The 25,662-nt window shown below is 49.2% G+C and overlaps 1 protein-coding gene across 2 annotated transcripts in view; it reads right to left on the reverse strand.

The window, feature by feature from the left end:
- Nucleotides 1-956: 956 nt before the first annotated feature.
- Nucleotides 957-25,662, reverse strand: part of LOC146182947 (uncharacterized) — a 43,055-nt gene continuing 18,349 nt past the window's right edge. For both annotated transcript variants that reach the window (XM_084608671.1, XM_084608670.1), the window contains 2 exons: nt 19,866-20,012; nt 957-1,605 (listed from right to left, as the gene is read on the reverse strand). In XM_084608671.1, coding sequence (XP_084464797.1) covers nt 1,276-1,605; nt 19,866-20,012 — 477 coding nt within the window. In that variant the 3' untranslated portion in view covers nt 957-1,275. The remainder of the gene's footprint in view (nt 1,606-19,865; nt 20,013-25,662) is intronic.

Consider the following 25,662-nt stretch of genomic DNA (forward strand, 5'->3'; position numbering starts at 1 on the left):
TGGCGTTGATGTACAGAATAGTAATGGACCATGACAACAGCTTAAATAAACTGCAGTAACCCCAGCGACGACACACTATCAAAATGTGCAACACTTGCACCTGCTAACACGCAAAACTTCACATGATCCCACTTGCTCCTATACGTCGACCCTATATATGTACAGGTAGAAGCAATATGAAAACAAACAGATATGAGCCCATGCCGATGTGAGCTGATCATGTTCTAGTGGGTGTTCTAAACACTGGAGGCACACCCTGTATCGCTTTCGCACCATATGCTTTTGAACCTGGTGCGACAGCTATGCATGACAAATTGCTCATTGTGTGCATATTCCGCTTCTGAAATCAAAGCCTCTGCTCTTAATATTCTTACCGCTCTAAAAAGTGCACGCATGCATTACCATGCTTGTGACAGCGCTTGCGTCGTTTATTAAGCATCACATGCACCCAATCTGCCACCACTGCCACGGCTTGGTTTGGTTTATGGGGTTTAACGTCCCAAAGCGACTCAGGCTATGAGATGTCGTAGTGGAGGGCCCCAGAGATTTCCATCACCTGGGGTTCTCCCATGGGATTTACAGGTTCCCTTTCATACTGCTTCTACTGCATGTCCTCTAATATCTAACTGCAAATGCCCATCAAAATAAAAATTTTAGAGGTTCAACTATCCTTGAACCAAGTTTCACAAGCGCTAGCCAGCAGCCGCTTCTGCCACTTCCATCTTGGCTCAATTCCACACTTGGCAAGCTTCCCAGCAATACACTAGTCAGCAATTGCTCTTCTATGCCTCATACCCTGTCTAGGTACACACTCAAATTGTGCATGAAAAGCATGAATTTTATGCCTCCCAAAAAGTAGAGCATCAAGCACTAGTAACTGTACTATGCAATAACAATATTCACACCCTGCCATTGAGAGTTTGTGGTTAGGGCACTCAACCACTGAGCTGGGGGACTCTGGTTCAATCCCAGCCATCAAGGACCTGTGTACTACGCTATGTCAGTGCACAATAAAGAACTGCAGTTGGTCAAAATTATCCAGAGCCTTCCACAAACACTTTTTGCATTCCTGCCCTATTTAAGAATGATGTATGAATTAACTCCCGTCTTTAGGCATCCCCAAGTCGAAGGTTACAAGCTTGGAGAACTGTAACATGTATGCTGTCAAGTCTAAACTATTTCTGAGCACTTCAAATTGTGAAACTTGTCGTGCACTACTGAATGAATACAAAGTTTTAACTCTGCTATGAGCACATGTCAGGTCAGCCGAGCAAATTATGCATGCCAATGCATGGAAGAACATCCGCAGAATGGCACAGATAAATACAGGGTGCACATCACAGAGGTAGCCCCACTCAGTCTGGAAAATGCAGTGAAACTGAGGAGCGAACAAGAGGTGGAGAGAGAGAGTAGACCACTTGCCACAATAGACAGGAGTGCCCTCCATGTGTTAAAAAGGAGAACCAGGTGACCGTTGAGCACTGTCATCTGCAGCTGTGGAGACTCGAGCAGGTACCGCAGAACCTTCAGCGCCAGCTCTGTATTGCAGGTGTTTGGATGAATACAGAAGCGCACCTGCCGGTCCTTGACTGGAGTCTGTGTCCTCTGCAGAGTGGCACAACCCACACGCACACATGAGCAAGTGGTGCGTCAACTCTTTCCTTACCGCAGGAAAAACAGGCCACTTCAGGGTGCTGTGCATAAATTTTTTTTTTTTATCACAGCCCACCATAAAGTAGCCAATCCTATTTGTACCGACCAAAAAAAAACAGCAATAAATTCCTCAAGAAAGGAAAGAAATCCTATATTCGCAAACCCTGCGAACCTCACATAAAAACTGATAAAAATATTAGACACAATAGTCAAAAACTAGAATAAGAAAACTTTAAATTTATAAGTTTTATGAGTTCTCATACCACACACTAGCACACAAAGTTGCAGAACCCTTCCATCTGAACCTTTTGTTGAGCAAATAAAATAATATCAGTTTCTCGCGTGTACAGCTTTGGTTTACTCCATAGTGCAGTGCCACGGTATACCATCATGCAGAAAACTGCCCTCTACACTGCAAGTGGCACGGAATTGTTCACAAAACACTCTGTAGTACTTTCAAAGTGGCTTGGAATAGCAGAAACCAAAGCTACCAAATCTACAGCCTGTCAACAGTTCAGGCTGAGCGCAGCAATCATCTCTGTCAGAAGTAAAATAAGATGACTGGATGCCTTTTATCACAAAGCATCACACACGCCCACAGGGTCCAGTGTTTAAACTGCGAAATATCAGGAACACTACTGTTGCTGAGCAAGGTCACAGCAAGACGAGGACACTACCTTGGGCATAGCTCGCTTTTTGCAATTGCTCTGTGTAGAAAGGGTTCGTGCAAAGTCAAAGGACGTTCTATGTGGGTGACAAAAAAAGAATCAATTCTTAAACTGACATACAACTCTTTTGCAGCACACTTGATGGCATCCCTTGTACAGAACGCTGCAGGCATTCCGTGCCATCATTCAAATGCAACGATTTGAACAGGCGTGGTAAGAATTAAGCTGACATTAAGCCTGTGAATTGCTGCACTCACTATCCAGAGGCCCTCACCCACTAAGAGCACATAGTGACCACTGATGTGCATAGCAGCATGCTTTGAGAAATGAGGGTCACCAAGTGAGTGTGATGTCTGCTCAATAAAACCTGGACCAGCACAAATTTCACTGTACTATGGCGTCATCACCCTCCAATCACCCCAACCAACTCTTCCCTTTACCAGTAGCAGGCCAGAGTCTCCGCTGCCAGCGCCCTCCACTTTCATCAAAGCACTTGCTATCTCTGGTGTGACCTGGTGTTCAACAAGTTTGCTTTATCTGAAACAGGCCGGCGCCATCCGCCAACACAAAAAAATCTAATGACACCATGATAACAAACACCTTTGGAGCAAATATTGCTATAACCCGCTAACCTAATCTTGGCTGACCACATGGTTTTGTTAATGGATGGATGATATGAAGTTTCTACTCTTGCAAAAAACATCATGATACTTTTTTTCACATTATGAGCCCTCCTCCAAAGTGATGTCAGCTCTTCTTAAAGAAAGCAGGTTCGTTACGCGAGTAAACACAGTAACTACAGCCAGTGAGAAAGAAACGTGTGAGATCAAGTGAAATTAGACAACACCCTGGGTAATAGTCGTAGAGCTTTGCCTGCAATAAACATTATCAATGCATTCTCTTTGTAAGCCACATTCAGTGAGGCTACCATGCCACTATACAAGGTCACCGAGCATAAGACCCAGGAACAAAAGGCAGGGCGTGCCTTTTTGTCAAGTGGAAACAATGAGGCACAAAAACTGCCACACCCAAGCAAAGCTGTACCTTGAATGCTTGGAATCCCAGGTGGGACCCCTTCTATGATGGCAAAGAATGGCAACACTCATTTGCAAGTAATGCAGAAGAATAAAATTCTCATCCTAGGCAGAGTTCCAAATACAGGTCATTAATATGGCCACATCTCTACGAGGTGCACGACGGTTCCTTAAAGTCTGAAATACCATCCAAGTCTGAAAAACTGGCCGGCAACTGCACGAACAAAACTTTCTATTTTCTCAATCTTGAACACACAAGCTGAGAATGTATTGACAAGACTACGCATACGCATGGACAACTTTCAGCGCTGCACTGATTGAGCGTTGTGGGAAATGCCCCACCCTGTGCCCCCTGGAAGAAGCAGACCTCGCTGCCCTCGCTCTCCTGGCCAACCTCAAAGCAGTGGCAGAGAAGCGGCTGCCATCTACGACACCACAAGAGCAACCCTCCTTTCCATCTTTGAGGAACATCTGCCACTTCTTTCTCTCGAGACTACAATGGCGCTGCTTTTGGCCCCAACTATAACGAACCCCCACAAAACGAAACCTATTGTGGGGCTCTTCTGGAAGTCTACTTGAAAAGGCTAGCTCATGAAGAATAACACGATATCCTACCACAGACGCAGTGCTGCGAGGTTCGTGGAAGTCCACACAGAAAGTGACTAGCAAGCAAACTACCCACTGAGAGATCCTGGGTAGTATGCAGAGCCAAGCCAGGTAGCAGAGGCCGTTCTGATACAGCTCGAGCAGTCATGGGCAGTATCGAAGACACATGTATGTTCGGCACAATTTTTGTGTATCGGTACTATTAGGTATCGCGTGCTAAAAATGAAAGTATCGGAGTATCCGCTCTGACAACCCATTTTTACTGTACCGTGTATTTTAACGATACAGCTGAGTCCTGCCACAAAGAATACCGCGACAATGAAGAATTTTTTATTCCCAGTCAGTATCCCATAGGAATTAATTCTCTAAATTTTCTGAACAACGAACCATTTTTGCGGCGCATTTCCGCTTTAACGAAATTTTCGCGAGCAAAATAGAAACCAAAGCAACTTTTACTGGCTAGACAGAAGTCCAAGTCAAATCCAAAGCCACAGTCAGCTTGTAATCACATGATGGTATTTCGCCCAGTTCTGCCATTTTGGCCTTGTTTCATGATCGCATCACTCACTACCTGTGTTTACGATGACAACCAGCTTACATTTGTGGGACACGATGTCAACGCAAGCGAAAAAGCGCAAAATCCTTTCACTCAAGCAGAAAATGCAAATCATCGCCCAAGCAGAAAGTGGAAGGAAGAAAGCGGCCATCGCTGAAGACTGGAACTGCTGCAAGTTCACTATCCACAATACTTGGAAACAAAGGAAAGATAAAGAAGGCACTTGCTTCAGGCTTGTCCTCGAAGCACAAAAAGGTTATGCAGCCACTCTATGAAGAGCTGGACAAAAGAATGTATGCATGGTTCGTTGAAGCACGAGCCAGGAGCTTCCCTTTAAGTGGAAGCATCGTCCAGCAGAAAGCCGTGAACTATGCATGCCTACTCAGCATTGGCTGGATTAATTGTTTCAAGGCGCACCATAACATCGTCGGAAATGTGCTGTACGGCAAATCTATGTCAGCTGACGTTGACGAAACAAATGCTTGGAAGGCGAGCAATGTACCGGCATTTTAAGCTACTACGCACTGGCAGACGTCTACAACACCGATGAGACCGGGCTGCTCTATGTTGCTAGCCAGGGCACTCAACTTCAAGGGACAGTGCTGTCACGGCGGCAAACACCGTAAAAAGAGTGTCACAGTGCTTCTTTGCACGACCATGGATGGCTTGGATAGGCATCCGTTAGTAGTTATCGGAAAAAGTGCCAAGCCGCACTGTTTCAAGGGAAGCCATAGCCTACCTGTGCAGTGCGTCGCGAACAAAAAGTCATGGATGACCCGTGCTATTTTCATCGAATGGGTAGTGGCATTCGACCGTGACATGAAGCAGCAGGGCAGGAAAGTTTGTTTGCTTCTGGACAACTGTTCAGCGCATCACTCCAACGAAGTCAAGTTTACTAACATGGAGCTCAGGTTATTCGCTCTGAATTGCACGTCTGTTCTACAACCACTCGACCATTGTGATTTCTTAGCCTGAAGCGTGCTTACCGCACGAGGTTAATTGAGAAGCTGCTCTTCAACTGTGAAACCGGATGAGAAATGAAGGTAGATATGTACATGGCGCTGCAATGTCTGCTGCCTGGAGCACACTGGCGCGTTCAATAACAAAGAACAGCTTCAGGTACGCTAGATTTGCCGAAGCTGAACCAGTAAACTTTGCTGGGGAAGCACCGGACGTTTCAGACGATGACAATGATGAAGGGGCATCACCAGCTCCGGTCATCATGGCCGCATGGACAACGCAGGAAAAATGGGAAACGTGCTGCCTAACTTCGAGCTCGACGAGTACATTGGCGCTGATGCTTGTGCGCAAGTTCACGAAGATCTTAGTGATCAGCAGATCATCAAAGCCACCCGGAACAAGAAGGGCTCTTCCGATGACAAAGATGACCTGCAGGATGCGCCCACTGCTGTAACCGCCTCACAGGTGATGGATGTTTTCGATGTCATCGGGAGTTTTGTTGCTACCCGCGATGACGATGTTGCAATGGGTTTGCTGACTGAATCTGAACAATCGCGTGAGGGCCTTGCTCGCCATGAAGCGCAAGCAAGCCAACATTACCTATTTTTGGCATTAAAAGTTGTGGGCGATTCCTCTGCCCGAGGCATGCGCACGACTGGCACCCAACGGGCTGAATTAGCACCCATGTGGACGATTTTTCTGCCAACGTGGCAGCGCACGGCAACACGACGGGCCGGTCCTTTGTATGTTAGGCGCGACGCCATTTTGAGTTTAAGGCTATCGTGTGTACAGATGACACGGAGTGTAGTATAGTAGTGTTTGTACAGTGTTTTATTTTGTTTTGGGTTATGTGCGTGTTTGTTAGTGTCGGGCGGTTTGTGTTTTAATTTTTTTTTGTGCATATGTTAGTTTTATGAAGTGTTTAGCCTTTGTGACTAGCCTCTTGATGCGGGCTAGGTGGTAGTCGTGCGCGTTTAGGCTCCCGACCGGCCTTAGTTATTGAGTGAAATGCCTCCGAGAAAAGACGTGCCAGATAGGGCCGCCGCTTCGGACGCCAGTGCGTTCGAAAGTGAGGTAAAGGACGCGGTAGAGTCTGTGCAGGTTACCGATGCGGCCGCCTTGATGAGGCAGATGAACGAGGTGTTGTCTGTGTTCGCCCTTCAGCTCGGTTCGGTGGCTAGCGCCAACCAAGCCACAGCTGCGGCGGCAGTCCCGCGTCCGCGGATAAATGTAGAGGTTCCCTCCTTTTCCGGTTACACGGACGTAAAGTCAGTCCACGAGTTCCTGCAAGAACTCGAGGATTATCAGACGGCACTGGGTTCCCCAGACGACGTGGTGCTAGCGCAGGTAATCCCCGTGGCACTTGTTGAGAGCGCGGCGCGGTGGAGACGCTGCCAGCCGGCCTTCCAGTCGATGGCAGACTTCACAGATCGCTTCCGCGCCGAGTTCTTGCCGCCCGATTACGAACGCCGGATGCTTGAGGAGCTAGCGTTGCGCACACAGCACCCAGAGGAGAGCCTCCTCGAGTATGTACGCGCAATGCAGGAGCTCTACAAGAGGGCAGATCCCACGGCAACCGATCTAGAACAGGTCACGCGCGTGATGAGGCAATGCCATCCGCGCTTCAAGCCGTATTTGCGGGGACGTGGTTTTGCAAACCTCGAGGCCCTAGCACAGGAAGCGAAGGTAGTACAGGCGGATTTACTCGCTGAATTGCGCTACCAGCCACCCCCCAGGCCAGCCGAATCGCTAGAGCCGCGATGCGCCTGGGCCGGAGGCCAAGACTCCGTGCCGCGCGCCAGAGGCGCAGACGTAATGACGGTAGGGCAGGAAAGGCCAGCAGAAGGCTTCGCGATTCCTCGCGCTCTTGACCCGTACGCGTTCGAGCAGCGGCGTCGTGCTGGGCTCGCCAGCGACGTCCGCACAGGCGCGGAGAGAGGGGAAAGACGTCCCCAGCCGCTTTGTGGAACGCGGCATCCCCCGACCGCGCGGCAGGTGAACGATCGGCTTTGCTGGAATTGCAACCAGCCGGGCCACGTGGCACGAGAGTGTCAAGCAAGGCGTATGCAGGGAAACGCGGACCGCCGGCGGCCATAATTGGTAACACCAGCCTGTCGCCGTCGGCGGGAGAATTTCGTGGTAGCCACGGCGGAAAATGGGAAATGTACTCCCACGCCGCGTCACCGAGCGACCGCCCCGGGGGCGCAGAGGCTTTTGTCCCCCTCGCCTGTAGAGCGCAAGGAATGTTGTCGCGCTCGAGCCCTTTTATGCTAGTGCGGTTAGTTGGTCAAAGCTACTCGGCACTCGTTGACACGGGCTCAACTCTGTCATTGGTCGGTGATGATGTTTTCGAGGCCTGCCGTAGATGTAACATCCGTGTAAGGCCAGCAGAAACCCCTTTGAGCTTAGCAGCAGGGACAACAAAAGCAGAAGGAGCGGTGCGTCTGGTCCTGCGTTTTGACGGCAGGAAGCGGAGGCATCGCTTCGTCTATCTGCCCGGCTTAGCCATACCAGTTATTCTGGGAAGAGATTTTCTTTCGAGCGAAGGCATTGTGCTTGACATGGGGGAGAACGGCTATCGCTACAGCCCCTTCACCCCCCTCATTCCCTTTGTTAGCGCACCCAAACAGGAATGCGTCGCTGAGCGAGCGAGCGTTCACGCTTTTGTCGCAGAGGACTCCCCCGCGACACTGAATGGTAGCCCATTAGAAGCAATTATCGCGTCCTTCTCAGGAACCGGTAGTCAGCGCCGAAGGCTCGTGGAAACTTTACTCCCGTTTTCGGATTGCTTCACAGAGAAACCAGGCAGAACCGACTTGCTTCAGCACGAGATCGAAACGGGTGATGCGCGTCCTTTCAGATGTAACCCGCGGCCGTTAAGCGCGCATAAGAGACAGCTTCTCGACAGCGCCCTTGACGAGATGATAGATACCGGCGCGGTGAGACCCTCACAAAGTCCCTGGGCGTCCCCAGTGGTTCTAGCGCCAAAGAAAGATGGTTCGGTCAGGCTGTGTGTTGATTATCGAAAGCTCAACTCACTGACGCCTACGGTTGCGTACCCTTTCCAGTCGATCGAGGCTGTCATGTACGCGTTAGGGAACGCAAGGTTCTTCACAGTCCTGGATGCAAGCAGAGGGTACCTGCAGATTGAGGTGGCGGAAGGTGACATTCAGAAAACCGCATTCACCTGTCACCGCGGGCTCTTCGAATTTACTCGACTCCCGTTTGGCTTGTCTAATGCACCGAGCACGTTCATGCGATTGATGGACATCGTGCTGGGCGATGCAAGGTTCAACTACGCGATGGCGTACCTCGACGACGTCGTGATATTCTCACAGTCGTTCGAAGAGCATCTCATTCACTTGAGAGAGAGAGATATTTTAATGGCAACAGGAGATGTCATCTCCTGAATCTCGTGAACGGAATTCACTTGAATTCCGTTCTTGAAAGAATGAGACGTGCGGGTATAACGATCAACCCAAATAAAGTGCAGTTGGCATCGAAGAGAGTGAACCTCTTGGGATTTGTGGTTGATGATGGCACTTTGAGACCGAACGATGACAAACTGCAGGCAATTCTGAACTACCCCTGCCCGACGGACGTGAAAAGCTTGCAGAGGTTTTTGGGAATGGTTGCCTTCTACAGACAATTCATCCCTAGTTGTTCAGAGCTCGCTAAGCCGTTGAACCAGCTGTTGCGGAAAGGCTCGAAGTGGGTCTGGGGCAAGGAACAGAACGACGCTTTTGTTGCCTTGGCTCGCGCGATAGCGAACACCGCTAGTTTGCGCCTACCCGACCTGAACAAGCCGTTTGTCTTGCAGACAGATGCTAGTGATGCCGGTGTAGGAGCTGTTTTGTTGCAGGAACACGAGGGCAAGCTGCGCCCTGTCGCGTTCGCTAGCCGCACGCTCACATCGGCGGAGCGGAATTACTCCGTGACCGAAAAGGAATGCCTGGCAATAATGTTCGCATTGTCAAAGTTCGACATGTACCTAGACGGAGCGGTTTTCACCGTGCAGACAGATCACCAGGCACTTTCGTGGTTAAAGAGGCTGAAAAACCCCGCAGGCAGACTCGCGAGATGGGCGCTGACGTTGCAACGTTACGCGTACGCCATTGAGTACCGCCGGGGCAGCATGAATAAGGTGGCCGATGCGTTATCGCGCGCACCGTTGAAGGCTGGCAGAAGCGCAGAAGAGGCACAGACCAGCTTTACTGAAAGCGGCGTCGCCGCTAGTGGAGAGGAGGAGAGGGCGGACGCGAGTGTCGCGCCCTGCGTGGTTAAAGAGAGAAAGGAGGCGGACAGAGTTGCTGCGCGGTGCTGCGAGAGAGATAAGGCGCAGCAGCTGGTGGCGGCGACTACTCGCCTGCCAAGAAGCGAGGCAGAGAGAAATCTGTCATGGGGAGTAGCGGTCAGTAGGGAAGAGCTAATTGAGGCCCAGAAAGCAGACGGTCTATGCCAGCGGGTGCGGACAGAGCTTGCGAGTAGTGCAGCTTGCACCGGGAACGCTGAGGGCAAGTACGACGCGTATCTGCTGGGCGATGATGGCTTACTGCTCCGCTACATCCCCCAACTTGACGAGGAAGAGGCGATTGCATCCCCCTTCCGAGTCGTGGTCCCGAGGAAGTTGCGGAAACGATTCCTCCAGTACTTCCATGACTCAGCGCTGGCAGGCCATGGCAGCGGCAGTAAGACTTATGACAAGTTATGCCGTGTCGCGACCTGGCCAGGTATGAGAAAGGATGTGCTGGGTTACGCCCGTACATGTCCTGTTTGCCAGGTAGCCAAGCCTCGGGCGGGGAAACCCGCTGGCATGATGAAGCCGGTAGTTAGCAACTATCCGTGGCAAGTGGTCGCGTGCGATATCATGGGACCCCTCCCTCGCTCCGCGCGCAGACACCAATATATCCTGGTAATAACGGACCACTATTCCAAGTGGGTTGAGGTTTTCCCCCTTAGGAAGCTGGTGTCAGAACGGATTTGGGAGAAACTGTTGGAGACATTCACTCGTTTCGGTTTCCCTTCCGACTTGATTACAGACAATGCTTCGTATTTCACAAGCAAAGTCTTTGTTGATTCCTGTCGGGCGCTTCAAATCCGCCACAGGAAAACGAGTCCCTACCACGCTCAGAGCAACATAACCGAGAGAGTGAATCGGAATGTTAAGAGTATGCTGGTCGCGACGACCGAGCAGCACAGAGATTGGGACGCACGGCTGTCCGAACTTTTCGCCACTAGAACAACCGTGAACAGGTCGGTGGGTATGACACCTGCTTACTTGAATTTTGGGAAAGAGATCGCTTTTCCGCTAGAGAACGCCCTACTTGACGTGGCGGGGCCCACGCCCCCTCCGCGTACGCAGTACGCGGCAAAGCTCCGCGAGCGCCTTGAGGCAGCGCAGCGCGCGGCTCGTGAAAACCTCGATGTCGCGCGCATGGAGCAAGCGGATCAGTACAACAAAGGTCGTCATCACGTCGTTTTCAACACGGGCGACTTGGTACTGAAAAGAACGCACCCGCTTAGTAACGCAGCGCGTGGTTTCGCCGCGTCGCTAGTGCACAAGTGGGTTGGACCGTTCGAAGTTACGGCACGGACTACGCCACTCACCTACCAGCTGCGGTTGTTGGCGAGCGGTGAAACCGCTGGTCCGGTGCACGTCGCAGACTTGAAAGCTTACCACCTTCGCAAGGACGATAACTGCGAAACGGTGGAAGCTCAAGGCGATTCAGCGATCTCTCCCCCGGGAAGGCGAGCACGTAGTGGCACGGTTTGCAACCGACGCTACAACCTGAGGACCAGGTAAAACCCGTGCTTCTCGTCTAACCCCTCTCTGCCCCTCACAGCATGCCACCCAGGCGGTATCCCGGCGCCCGGATCGAGGGCACCCACCAGGTGCACAAGCAACAGAGGCTGCGCCAGCGGCCTGGAACGAGTGGGCGCGGTGCCCATCGCCACCGGCCTACCGGCCCGGAGAGGCACTGGAGAAGCCCCCCCAGTGATGTGGGACACGGAAAGCGTTCGGGGGACCCACCCCCAGGCCTGGAGCCGCAGTCCAAGCGGCACAGGACTGTGCGGCACGCTGCCACCTGGACCACGGTCGCCGACGGGGCGGCGGTCTCCTACTGCGCGGGGTCCAGGTGGCGAGACCAGGCCCGGCCTCTCCGCGGAGAGGCCGCGCAGTCGGTGCCCCTGCCGTTCCGGGGCCTTACCTTAGAGGACCGGGACAACGAGGCCCCGGCCCACTATACAGAAGAGGAGCGAGCAGGCCTGTGCGGTCTCTGCGGCACCCTGCTTGTGTGCCGCGCCGTCCACGAGGCCGGGGCGCTGCATAGGAGCCGTGCAGAGGCGGCGGAGCGGCTGCACCGGGCAGTGGTCGCAGCGACCGCTTTGGCAGCCGGACGGCCCGTCCAGAGGGGCAGCCCGGAGGAGGCAGCCTTACGCCTCCTTCAATCGAGCCGGCCTGAGCTGCTGTCTCCGGCGGCGGAGGCCATCATCGCCCAGGCGCGGGCAGGGTCCCCAGCGCCCCCTTCGGTCTCCACGGACGTCAGCCCGGACCCGGACGAATTGGATCGCCTGCTGGCGGACTCCGGGTCGGACGCTGAGGGGGGGGAAGATGTGGGGGCCCACGCCACATATCTCTAGCGCCCGTGGCGCGCCGCGCCACCTTCCCAAGGCTCCTTGCGCGCTGCCGGTTTCCCTCTCCCCGCTCGTTCGGGGATAACCGGTCCCGCGCGAGGGGTCTATAAAGGAAGGCTCGTGCCGCCGTCTGGCCCTTCTTGGTTCCTGGCTCGTCGCTCCTGCTTCTCCCCTGGCTCTCTCCACGAGAACGACCCGCAGACACACGGACGACGACCCCGGACGGCCTCGACGACGCCCGCGCTTAACGTGAGATAAAGAATGTTTGTTACACGGCCCACTGTGTGTTTTGTCGTGCGCATGCCTCGGGCAGAGGAATCGCCCACAAAGTATTTGGGGCTGCTTGAGCAATTCTTTTTGCGTTTCACATCAAATTTTCGCGACACCGCAGTTCCGCGATAAATTGTTTTTGCTCACTGCGAATTTCATTTTCGCGGGATTCAACTGTACTCGACATAAAAAAAAGTACAGGACTATGCTTAAGTCTGCTTAAGAGTGGAAATAGCGAGAGCCACTTTACGTGAGTGTTTTCACTAACAGCCTCATCATTGTACACTAAATGCTAAGATCATCATCATTATTGACTAGATTGTCATTGCCACTGCTACTATTACCCTCACGCTAGACACGAGAATTACAATCGGTTTCTTATGAGATATCTTACTGCATTACCACCAGTGGATGATTTGATTTGTGGGGTTTAACGTCCCAAAGTGACTCAGGCTATGAGAGACGCCATATTGGAGGACTCTGGGAAATTTTGACCACCTGGGGTTCTTTAATATGCAACTGACATCGCACAGCATATGAGCGTCACTTCGTTTCGCCTCCATCGAAACGCAGCCACCGAGGTCGGAATTCGATCCTACTTTCTTGCGCACAGTAGTCGAGCGCCGTAACCGCTGCTCCACCCCGGCGGGGCACCTGTGGATGAGCCTTTGGACATGTTCTCCTTATTTGGATTACATAGCCTCTAGAAAACGCACATGGTGGACCGACATTGTGAATCTGTTGTTTCTGAGAAGGACTTATTTCTGTAGGATGATTGTTCATATAAGGGAATTGTAGGCACAAGCAGAGTTCAAATCGGAGTGGCACTCACTCTTAATGATGTGCTCTGCATTGCCTCTTATTTAGGTTTCTTAACTAGGTACGTCCTATTTTGCATTGTGTTGATCAGAGGCTGTTTTTCATAACAATCTGTACATACTTCATACACATAGAAGATTGTTTTAATGTAATCAATACCACATTGAAAAAAAAGTTCACCGTGGCATAATGGTTTGCATGCTAAGCTGGGGAAAAGAGGGATAGTGGTTTGATTCCTTGTGAGGCAGGTTTTTTTTTAGCCGTCAGTCCGTGCGAACATTTCCTGCAGATATTTCTACAGCGCATGAGCCTAAAAAGGCTTTCGCACTTAAAAAATACGCCGCAAATACTAAAGCCACTGAGAGTCGACTTTGGGTTGACGACGCTCGCTAAGCGGGAGTACAAGCCGGGCAGCAGCACGGCTTGTACTACTGCCCGAGTTCCCTCCAAATGCCCCATCTCCTCACCGATCCAGATTCTCTAACTGAAGAAGCCAATCACAAGTACTGTATTTATTCGCATATAGGTTGACCCTTTCTTTTCAGAAATGTTATCCATAATTAGCTATCGACCTATATTCGTGACCAAAGCTAGACAAGCCAGGAGGTTGTGACCAAAACAAACGCGCCGGCATGCATGTCGAAGCCGCAGCCGCAGTCGCGCATAATACAAATATTAAAAACGGAAAATTTGCGACAATTAGGTACGTAAATCCAAAAAGAGTGCTAGTGAAATTAATAAGTCGCCACAAAGTTCCTGATTAATAGAATCACTGGTATAACCAATTCATAAGGGTAGCGCAGTAGCGCTGACGTCCGCTTTCAGGTTGTCTACTTTGCAGGCTTCGTACGTGGCTCGCATTGGCTCGCATTCGGAAAGCGTTGTCTTTGTGTCTTTTTTTGCGTCGCCATTCTGTGATTGCATTCGCAGTTTTGCCAAATCTCTTTCTCTGTGGTTTTGCTGGTTTTGCTTTTGCTGCTTGATTGACGATATCACGTCGACAGAGCTTCACCGCCGACTTCAAGCGAGAAGTGATTCTTTTTGCGGAGAACTCGAACAACTGTGCTGCTCAGCGTGAGTTCGATGTTAACGAAAAGTTGATTAGGGGCTGGCGGAAACAGCGCGACCGACTGTTTGCGTGCAACGGGCGGCGTCGTGCTTTTCGCGGGCCAGCAACCGGGAGGTACGATGCTCTCGAAAAGGAATTGAGTCTTCATGTGGAAGAGGAGCGTGCGGTCTTCAGGTGTCGTGCGAGGTCATACAAACGAAGGCTCGGCAATTGGCGCAGCGAGAGGGGATAGGTCGGTCGACGTTCAAAGCGAGTCGGGGTTGGGTTCAGAAGTTTATGCGGCGCAACGGACTCTCCCTTCGTCGTAGAACAACCATCTGCCAGCGTTTGCCAGCAGAATACGAGGAACGGCTTATTGAATTTCAGCGCTACGTTCTGAAGCTCCGGCATGAAAAGGACTGTGGTCTTGGCCAGAGAGGGAACGCCGACCAAACGCCTGTATACTTTGGACATGCACAGTCGTACCACCATAGCAACAAAGGGGGCAAAAGACGTGCGCTTGTTGACGACTGGCCACGAGCATACACGCTTTACTGTCATGCTGTGCTGCACTGCAGATGGCTGGAAGTTGCCGTCATACATCGTGTTTCGCCGAAAGACTCCTCCAAAAAATTAATCGTTCCCGAAAAAAGTGATCATCCGCGCAAATGATAAAGGGTTTATGAACGAAGAAATGGTCAAAGAATGGTTTAAGACTGTTTGGATGAAGCGACCAGGCGCCAACTTGGGCCTTCCGAACATGCTGGTCTTGGGCTCATTTAGAGGCCACATTTGCCCGGGCGACAAGGAAGCCCTACAGAAGGCAGGCACGGACCTGGTCGTCATACCTGGTGGTATGACGTCTCAACTGCAGCCGCTGGATGTCGCCATCAAGAAGCCTTTCAAGGACCGCGCCTCGAAATGCTACAAGGAGTGGCTAGCAAACGACCGTGCAGCCATGACGCCAACGGGACGTCGCAAGAAGGCCTCGCTCAGCGAAGTGGCGATATGGGTGAAAGATGCATGGGAAGACCTTCCTGCGGAGATAATCAGGACAGCATTCAAGAAATGCTGCATTTCGAACGCACTCGACGGAAGCGAGGACGACGTCCTTTGGGATGCCGAGGTCGCCAGTGAAGCATCCCAAGAGGAAAGCAGTTCAGACAATGATGTGGCTTCTTCTGACAGCGACTAGCTAGTGGCCAAAGTTCGTTATGAATAAAGGTTTGTCGTGTACATGAGTCTCGGTTCTTCAAAAAATATGGGTCGACTTATATTCGAATAATTTTTTTTTATTCTTCGGCGAGCCTTGTATATAGGGGTCGACCTATATTCGTGGTCGACATATATGCGAGTAAATACGGTAGGTGCTCACGTCGTTGTTTACTTGTGAACATTGAGTGCATACCACAAATCTATTAACACACATATAGATCATAAAAGCAAAAATGAAAATGCAAAAAAGGCAAAACCATAGTTGGGATCACGCACACTAGCCACTCTCCCACCCATTTCCATCTGCCCCCTGTCCGTTGCTGAGGCATCCAATTCTCATGTAGCAGCGTGTTGTGTGCTGTCGAATGCATAACTTATGCATGACCCTTCTCCAAAGCTCTCTGCTTCTGCTCGCTTGACTTGATAGCTATTCACACTTGTCTTCATTGCTGCATGTACGTAGATTTCGCGGTTGGCGTGTTTTTCCAGCGCAAATGAATTGTGTGCGCACAGACACACAGACTGGACTCCGAAAGGGGAAGCACAATTTATTTATTCGTTTCATTGATGCTGCACTCCTGCAACTTAAACCTGGAGTACACTGATGTACAGAAAACTGTAGCATGGGAGTTGCGCTAGTAACGGTGGCTGAGGTGGTCTGATCGGGCCATTTTTTTTTTTACTGATAAAACTTTCTTTTTCGAATGCCAGCTTGGAGCTCACAGCGCTGGCAAACCGGGCTGACAGAGCAGCATCTTCATAGTAATCAGTATCTTTGTTCAACATATCTAACCAGCGGATATTTCCTGCACGCCAACCGCCAAGCTTTCGTGGCTGCCGTTGGTTCCGGCTTTTTCACTTCAGTAGCTGGTGGGTGGGTCAAAATGAAAGTGCTCAGCAAAGTCCATAACATCCGCGCCTTCGGGCGAAACAATGTCGGAGAACTAATTATGCTACGCTGAAACACTGCTCGACGACAATATTTTCTTGTACGTGCAGTTGCAAGCAGGCAAAAAAACGCTACCCATATGCGTCATTAGATTGAGCGTGTACATGTTACCAGTCTTGCCAGCAAGAGGCGCTCGTGTGGCACGCGCTCGCATCTGTGACGTCATCGCCAACTCCCCCCCCCCCCCCCCATGCTCGGAGAGCTTGAAACCAAAACTGGTCCTGATAAATGCCCTGATAATTATTTATTGTGACGTTTTGGGGCTTTTTGGGCCACAGTCCCTGTTTTGGACCATGATGGATCGTTTAAAGCAAACAGCCCATAACAAAAACTGACGAGTTGTTTAGTGCACATTAGCATAAAGTTTAGTTTCTACACCCAAGGTTTTACGGCAAAGTAACATAAGCATCATCGACGGAAGTTTTAGTTAGCCATAGTCACCACTTCATCCAAAATATTCATAACACTGTGGCGCCTACTAGTGACAAACGCTAAAAGCATATCATAGATGATGCGAAAGGAGGCTTGTTTTTCGCAATGGGAACAGTGGAGAGAGTTCAGATTATAATAAAACAATGCGAGCACTCTTCAAAGTTACAGAACAATGCGAACTTACGAAAACCAGTGACATTTTCTTAAGATGTGGTCACGTGGGTTACTACAGCAAAAATTAGAGTTTCGCTGTAAAAGGTGACACCAGTCGTTTCAATGCGACTTTCAGTGCCAAGTTAAAATTATAAACGTTTCTTTCTTGAATATTGCAGCACTGGATCTATAGCATACGAGGCAAGATTTTTTTCAATTCCACCAAAATCTCGTTACATATTTTGGTCAGTGTTCTGTCCCTTTATTACAAGAACTTTTGTTTTAAACCAGTGTCTCCACTTAATTCTCAGCCATATACAGTAGAATCTCGGTGATACGAAATTCAAAGGGAGACGAAAATTTTCGTATCACCCGAAATTTCGTATCACCAAAAACAAGAAAAATCCGTTTTCAAGCCTTCCAACAGGTACGAAATATTTATTTTCGTTGAAAGAAATTGCGTATATCCTTCTGCACCTTCTTTTCCGCGAGATCTGATAACAGAGAGTTTTGAAAACTGAAAAATTTGGCCGTTGTCTTCTCCTGCACAGACTCGGAGGTCACGGCGCGCCACAGAACATCGATGGCGTGCATCGTTTCTGCTGCCGTCAGCGGTGGGTCATCAACGCTTTGGTCATCGTCATCTTCTTCACTGCATGGAATGCCAGGCTGTGATGACGCTTCCTCCGCAATATCTTCAACCGTGCGGAGACCACAGGTGGCGAGGTCGTCGTCCGCGGTGACGAAATCGTCGACGCAACAGTCGACATCAAGTTGATTCCAGACATCGATGGGAATCGGGTCTGGCACTTGCGAGGCAGTAGCCACAGCGGATTTGTAAACCCCACACTTCGCGAAACAATTGGCGGTGGTCGTAGGAACGACGCGATCCCAGGCAATTGCAAGAAAATGCCCAGCGTCCAGAAGATTGATCTGGAGATTCGCGTCCTTCCTTTAAATCTTCGCGAGGAGGCGGCGCACCAACAAAGCTTTGAAATAGTGCTTAACATTCCTGATAATCCCAGCATCCAGTGGTTGCAAATGACTTGTTGCGTTCGGGGGCAGAAACACCACCTTAACACTCTGTAGTGCATTTGTTTTGGATGGGCGGTGCACTGGTCCAGCAGCAAAACTATTTTTCTGTTGTGGCAAGACATCTTGCGGTCGAGGTACGTGACGAATTCCATAAACAAGGAAGACGTCATCCATGCTTTTTTGTTCGCCTTGTAGACGCAGGGCAATCGACCGGCTGCCTAGCATCGGGGCTTTTGATATTTGTCAATGACTGTCAGTGGCATCTTTTCCGATCCGTCGGCGTTGCAACAAAACAAAACTGTGATCCGCTGTTTGCTCTTTTGTCCGCCCCGGCAGGCATCGCCTTTAAAGCGCAAACTTTTTTCGGGCTGGAGATTGTAAAACAGCCCTGCTTCATCTACATTAAAAACATCACGTGCCTCATATCCCGCTATGTAAGACGGCAGTGTGGTTGTCATCCAGTCTTCCACGGCGGAGGCGTAGACTTTTTTTCCTTCGCCACAAACGGTCTTGTAGGAAAGATTATGACGCACCTTGAACCGGTGAATCCCCATCCACCGGAGGCCTGAAAGTCATCAATTCCAAGTGTGAGTGCGATGTCCGCTGCCTTCTCACGAAGCACTTTTCCGTCGATGTTGACGCCGGCCACCGTGACCTCTCTGAACCACGTTAGAAGAACCTCTTCCAACTTCACATGGTGGGCAGTTTTGGCTTCTTTAAAATTCATCGCGAAGTGCTGCACATTCTGCATAATTTGGTCGTGCTGACCAACGATCGTTGACAACGTTGACAGCAGCAGGCCTAGCTCCTTGGCCATGTCAGTGCGCCTTTTCTTGGGCTCTTTGTCCACCTTATTTAAAATTTACAATTTGTCTTTAAAGGTCAGCGCCTTTTTCTTCCGTGACATTGCAGTATGATGTATCTTTTCGCGTTGCCGAGATGATCACAAACGACACGCTATCGACGCGTTGTCAGCCTCAACAAACAAGAAAACGAAGCAACATATTTTCAGCGGAGACTCCGGAAAGCAGAAGAGCGTGGCCTGCGGGGCGGCGGAGAAATGTGGAGAGGGCCGCTAGGCCGTGCGCACAACACCAATAGCAGAAAGCAACAACGAGATAAAAACAAAAAAACAAATTCCGGGGGGAGGGGAGAGAAAGAAAGAGAGCGGGGGGGGGCAAGATATCGCCGCCTTCCTTCGCCAACTTCGCTGCTGCCGCGGGTTGCCAAGCCGGTTTTTTCCCGCTGTATTGTTTTTTTTTTCTTCTTTCGCGCGCGTGTGCGTGATCCGTGCTATCAGTGCTGCGCACTCTTTTCTCGCTGTGCCTGTGTGCGTGGGCCTCGACCGGTCATGATACCGAAGTTCGTATCACCCGTAGGGAAAAGAAAAAGTGTTCGGAACATCCGATTTTTTGCCCACTGAACGCAATGCAATTCGGCCGGGGAATTTTATGAATTCGTATCACACCGAATTTCGTATCAGCCGAGTTCGTATCACCGAGATTCTACTGTATATCCTGCCTGCCTTGCATGAGGTTAAATTGCAAAAGTAGACCTTTTCTTCCCAACTAAACTGCCACTCGCAGAAAGACGTCTCCTGCTTCATTTGGTCTGCGAGTGATTGTCTTAATCATTCATTAAATGACATACTGCGACAGACGTGAGAAGGGCAAATCGGGAGGGTTGGCAGACATGGCAGTAATTCAGTGATAATTAGTGCAAGCTTCCCAAAGTGTTCCACTCGCCTTTAGCCTCTCCACAGACTTGACCACCATTCCGAGAACATCAGCTGCACGATGTATGTTGCACAAGAAGAGTGTGCAGGCCTTACCCTCCATGCACAGCTCCTGAGGCTTGTTGCCGGGCCCTCCTGGCCCATCAGCCAGGATATCTTGCAAGATCGAGAGCAGCGCATTGCCAGTTTGGCGACCTCGTCTGGTGGCAGCAAGCACGCTGCACTCAACCCAGTGTCCTGGTTCTGCACGTGGGAAGATAAGTCTCTTTCCAGTAGATCCATACGATGCACACTCAAGAGGATATGCAGTCTCGAGAATATGAAGTGATATTGGCATTGTGCCACAGGCGCTTCTTCCTCAACAGCCCCACACTACATTAAGAGAGTTAACTGTTGAGCTAGTTGGCGGATATAATAACAGGGTATTAGCACAGCACACACAGATACACTCAAGAAAGAGAACGCCCCGGGCACTTACTAAAACTGTTTGTTTAGAGGAAAGCAGCCGACATTTACAGCCTTCTCGGCCGACGAGCACACATACATGCAAGAGGAAAACAGCGCGAGAGAGTGCTTTCCCCCGAATAAACAGTTGTAGTAGTAAGCACCCACGTTGTCCTCCTTTTGTGTGGTCTGTGTCATCTTAAATACCCTGTTATTATGCCTACACTACATATTCGTCAAGACAACTTTATTCTGATCGCAAATTTTGTACCATATAAATGTCTCTGGTACAAGTGTTATTTCCACACACCCTGCCCACATGACAAACCACGCCTGAAAGTGGAAAATGCAACAACAGCTGTGAGCCGACTTTCCACAATGCTTGTCAACACAATACAGAGTGTGAAAAAAAGAACAAAGAAGTAAGGAGGAGAAAAAAAAAGGTTTTACACGTCTCAAAGCCAGTGCTATCAAGGAGGCATTCTTGATTCCAGCACTTTCCCAGCTGGTGCTGATACAGACTGCCTCAATGCTTGATGTGCACACCCCCCAAAATGAGCTGCTACTGAAGATTAAGTTCCCATTGCCAGTTATGAAGTACATACACAGCCAAAGAGTTCCAACACCTTGACATCACACTCAAGTTCCAAGATGTCTTGCGCAATGTACTTACTTCCAAGGAAAAATCTAACAATTCATGTGTTACCTTGGTTTACAAAGGCACACTACCTTTAAGAGTTCCAGACTCGCTTCAGCCAAAATGGTTCTAGAACCCAAACATGAGCTGGTTATAAACCAACCACGTCTCGTTTCCCCTGCACTATCCTGCAGTTTCTTTGAGTGGCCGCTAGCTGCGTTTGTCTGATGCTGCCGTCATGCTCACATCCAGATGAAAGAGAAAATGGACAATTGATACTTATGAAATAGTGACCTTAAATTATGTCCCATAATTACATCAGCAAAAGTTGCTTTCATTAACAATTATATAGCCCATTTGTCACCGCAAGATTTGCTTACTTCAAGAAATCACTGCTTTTCTCATGACCATATTTCTATTTATTATCGGCAGCAAAAGCTTACGAGATGCATGTTTTGAAAAAAATATACATAAAGCGCTGTTTCACTAGATAATAAGTTGGCAACCAATTTATTAGGCATCGTTGTCTTCAAGTGGGGCATGTTCTTTCATACTTTCATACTTCTCCAGGTGACTGCATCGAAATATGTTTGTTTTTTTCTAAGGCGGCATCTCTTAAATTTTTGGTGCAAGTAATGTCATCTCCTTGGTGCCCAAAGACTGCCGTTGTTGCACTGGTATTAAGTTTTTCTTGTCTCTTCTCTACAAACACAGCGTTCGAACTCGCACTAAAGGCTGCAAAGGTGAAACACTTTCACTTGGGGCTTGAAATTCAATGGCTGCTCGTCTTCACACAATTGAAAGAGTTGCAATTGAAACGGCGTAGAGCAACACGCGTGCCTATCACCGCAGTTAATATTTTATCTTCTGTTATTTATCTCCGTTTGGTTGCTATTTTATTTTGAATTTGAACAGGCTAGTAAAAAAAAAAGACTTGCTAGCTGCGGAACCTCTCAGCAGATAAACTCCAGCCGGCAGAATATGAAAACAGCAGGGAAAAGAAGAAAAGAAAGGGGCGAAAAGAAGAAAGAACAGAAATTGGTTCCGTAAAGAGAGTAAAAAATATAAATAAGGCTGTAAAGATAGCGCATCGCTAGCATCACCTAACCAGCATAGACAAGTTTGCTGCTATTCAAGATACTTTGTGTGCATAAGACTATGCAGCACGTGCACTTTTTTCGTATAATGCCCAGTCATCCCCGCAGCTTTCACCGCGTCCCCACATACCAGAGAGGAGGAGCGGCGCTGTGCGCTCCGGTTTGAGGCTATTTTCCTTCTCGCCGCAAAAATGGTCTATAAGCAAACTAACAGTGCTGGCGTCCAGGCATAGTGCATGGGTTTCTTGCAAAATACCATGGCTATGACTCTCGTGGCCTTTTGAATGTCCACACATCTGAGCTATAACACAGGCTCATTCACGTGGTGGACAACATCTGGCAATGATGACACAAGCTTGAGATCACACAGCATGGCATAGAACATGCCATTCGGCATCATTGAAAATGGCTCACTTTATTCAAAACTGTTTTACAATTCAGCATTCCATGCTCAAGACTTGAAGTAACGTGTTTAAAAAACAGGTGGACGTTGATGACATTGTTACAGTGAGTGCGACTGGGCTATCACCTGAACAATGCCCTGATCTTTTTTTCATGGACTTACACTGAGCATGTAGGACGTGTGGCGATGCTGTGAAAAGGCCCGAAGAATTTAGCAGGACAACAATATTGCACCACTTGGGCTTGAAAGCGATTCGTTTCTTGCACAAACATTTGCCCTTTTTTGAGAGAGCGCTGGGAGCAGTGCGAAGCAGATTTGCAAAATGCACATGTTACGTACAGCAAAGCACTGGAAAGCAAAATGGGATGGGGCTGGATTTAGTCTGTTATCCTCCTCATCACTCATCGGGAGAACCAACCAGAACTGCGTGCCTGGACGTCATCTAAGCCTCTTTGCATGCACAAGGGCGCACTTTCGGTGGCCCGCACAACGGAGAAAAATGGCACGTTGTGAAATCAAGATGACAGAGGGAGATGGAAAGAGGCTAAAACAACCTCCATTGCTGCTGCTAGCCGCAAGCAAGGGCGCGGCAAGAGAGAGCGAAAGCAGCGATCGAGTCATGTGTCGACCTATTGAAGAGGCAACGGCGCGAGCCCCTGAACGTGATGTGTCGTAGCAGACACACCAACATAATAAAAATAAAAACCTGCAAACCTGCGGCAGATGGCAGAACAACCCTTGAACTCGTAACTGCATGCACACGCTGTGAAACGTGCGCGCTGCGTGATCGCTTAGCGCGGTAGAGTAACAAGCACGGAGTGACCATCAGACATGGGCATCCTCACGAGGGTGAGCCCTCATAAAAGCGTCCTCACCCTCACCTTGTGAGGATTTGACCTAGTGAGGTGAGGGTGAGGGAGGATCGGCACTGATAAATTAATGATGACGAGGGTGAGGGAGGGCAGTGGTTTTGAGGTGAGTGAGGGAGGGAAAGATACAGAGTTTGAGGGGCGAGGGCAAGCCGTCCATGAAAGGCGTAGTTTCTGTGGTTAGAAAAAGCATGCGGCAACACGAAAGGCACGAGTGACGTCACACTTTCTCCTCCACTAGGCATGTGTTGTATAGAAACCAGATGTAATGAAGCGTGGCACAGGCACTGCAGCTAAAAGAAACAGGAACAAAAGCCACAAAATTGCCCCAGCGCGGTGGTAAAGAAAAGTCTAAGAACGACCCTAGGGAGCTGCAGGGAGTCACCGAAAGCGATGTTGCTGTTTCCAGCTCACGAAACACGACGGGACCAGTGAAATACACAGGACGGCCGTTTCTAATTGCTAAGGTTTTTTTGCCATTCAGGCAAAAGCAGGTCCAGAAAAAAAAAAAGCCGCTTCAAAAAGAGATGCGACACCCTGTAGAAAAGTTAACACAAAAGACCAAGGAGGGGTGATCTTATCTGCTGCGACCCTGTCACTCTTTTTTTTTTCCTCCTTCAAAGTAGCTTGCATGAGCAGTCGACACATGAGAGGTGTTTCTTAACAGTGTTTCGTGCCTGTCTGGTTAGCCAGGCTTTACATAAAACTTTCATAAATTGTGTAAATTACAATTTGCAACAAAACCAATGAAAATAAACAAACAGCAGTGAATTTCTGCTGATAACAACTCGAATAAAATAAACCACAGTTCAATATCCAGAGCAATCTTTGTCATGTGTTTGTAGAAGCAAGCACAATTTTCTTATTTCTTTTGCCATTTCTTGCTATGTTGTGAATTAGCAAAATCATCATATTGTGCATTATGTTCAGCACGTAACTACAATGCATTGTTTTTTCTGTAATTGCTATATAACATTAAGTTTTACCTTTTCTATCTTCTTAAGATAGTTTTCTTCAGATGGGTTTTAATAACGTTGGGGAAGTAATAGCCAATTTCACGAAAGAGTTGTTTCATTTCCAGTATCCAAAGAATGTGTTCGCATTTCCTGTTAACCTGTTGAAGTCCTGTACCAAAGCAAGGTTCTTTAATATTCGTTATTTTATTTTAGCATTCGTTCTTTAGTTAGGATTAGTTTTATGCATCGTAATGCCCGACGATCATAAGGCCGTATGTTGTGACAGACTCACGCATGAAGGGGATATGAGAATGCTGAACCGGATACTATGAATCTTTGCCGAATGCACTTTCGGGTTGGCTTCAACTATGAAATGCCAGCGCAAGGGTGCTTGCAATTCTTAGATACATTTGTTGCTGTTCGCAAAATCAAAGCCTGCTGGTGGTGTCAGCCTCGCTAAAAAAAAAGGGTATTTTAAACCACCAGTCAGCTCAATACAAGCTTAAGGGTATTGCTGAAAACAACCTTCATGCCGCTCTGGACAAACCCTGCCTACATGAAATGACACATAGCATGGATCTTTGGCTGCAAACAATAATCAGTGCAGGATTTCCCTGTGAGGTGGTCACCCTGATTTAGAGGACCTTGCTAAGGATGCTAGGGATGTAGAGGAGCACCGCTGAGCTGAAGAAGTGCAAAGTACAAGGCCCCTTGCCATTACTTATTACTATCAAACTTCGCACCCCTTAGAAAATGTGGCTCAGAAAGGTGGCCGTCCTGGTAGTCATTACTGCACCCAAAAATCTGGCTGGCGTGTGCAATATGGTGCAAAGAAAGCACTAGCAGGGATCCAGCGTCAAGCACGCAGGCAAGTTCGTCCCGACAGAAAGTGCCGTCGTTTACTGTATGCCATTATCCTGTGTCAAAAGATACAGAGGACAAATTGGATGTTGCACAAACGGAACACTTCAGGAGCTGCATGCAGGAGTAGGCGCACTGCGGGGAGGGAGGCGTCTATTGTCGCCACTGCCGCAGAACTGAGGTGTGCTCCTCGATTCCGTAAAACGACAATCTTCGAGACGTTTGCGTCCAAACACAGCAGAAAAGTGTACAAAGCATACTGCATTAAGGTGGAATTCACCACTTGTGTTAGCAATTGAGGCCACGGTCGTCTTATACGATAACTTAAGGAGTTTCAATATCCCACACGTCAGCGTGCCATTGTTCTTACTTTGCCAAGATCAGCTTCACTTTAGGAACGGACCATGTTTATGTCGGCTTTCTATGGCTTCTTATCCAAAGCATGGCTTCCTATGCTTGGTACGTCACAATATAAAACGAAAAAGTGATGCTGGTTCAATGCTGCAGAAATAATGCAACAGCTGAACTGGAATTTTTAACTGACACAAAGTAGGGTTTATATCGAAGAAAGCTACAAAGCGTCTCCAAGCTCAGTGATAGAGGTCCGCACAGGCTGGGCCCGACCT

Source organism: Amblyomma maculatum, chromosome 7, assembly GCF_055883805.1.
Source record: "Amblyomma maculatum isolate TAMU_Amacu chromosome 7, ASM5588380v1, whole genome shotgun sequence".
NCBI classification, from domain to species: Eukaryota; Metazoa; Arthropoda; class Arachnida; order Ixodida; family Ixodidae; genus Amblyomma; species Amblyomma maculatum.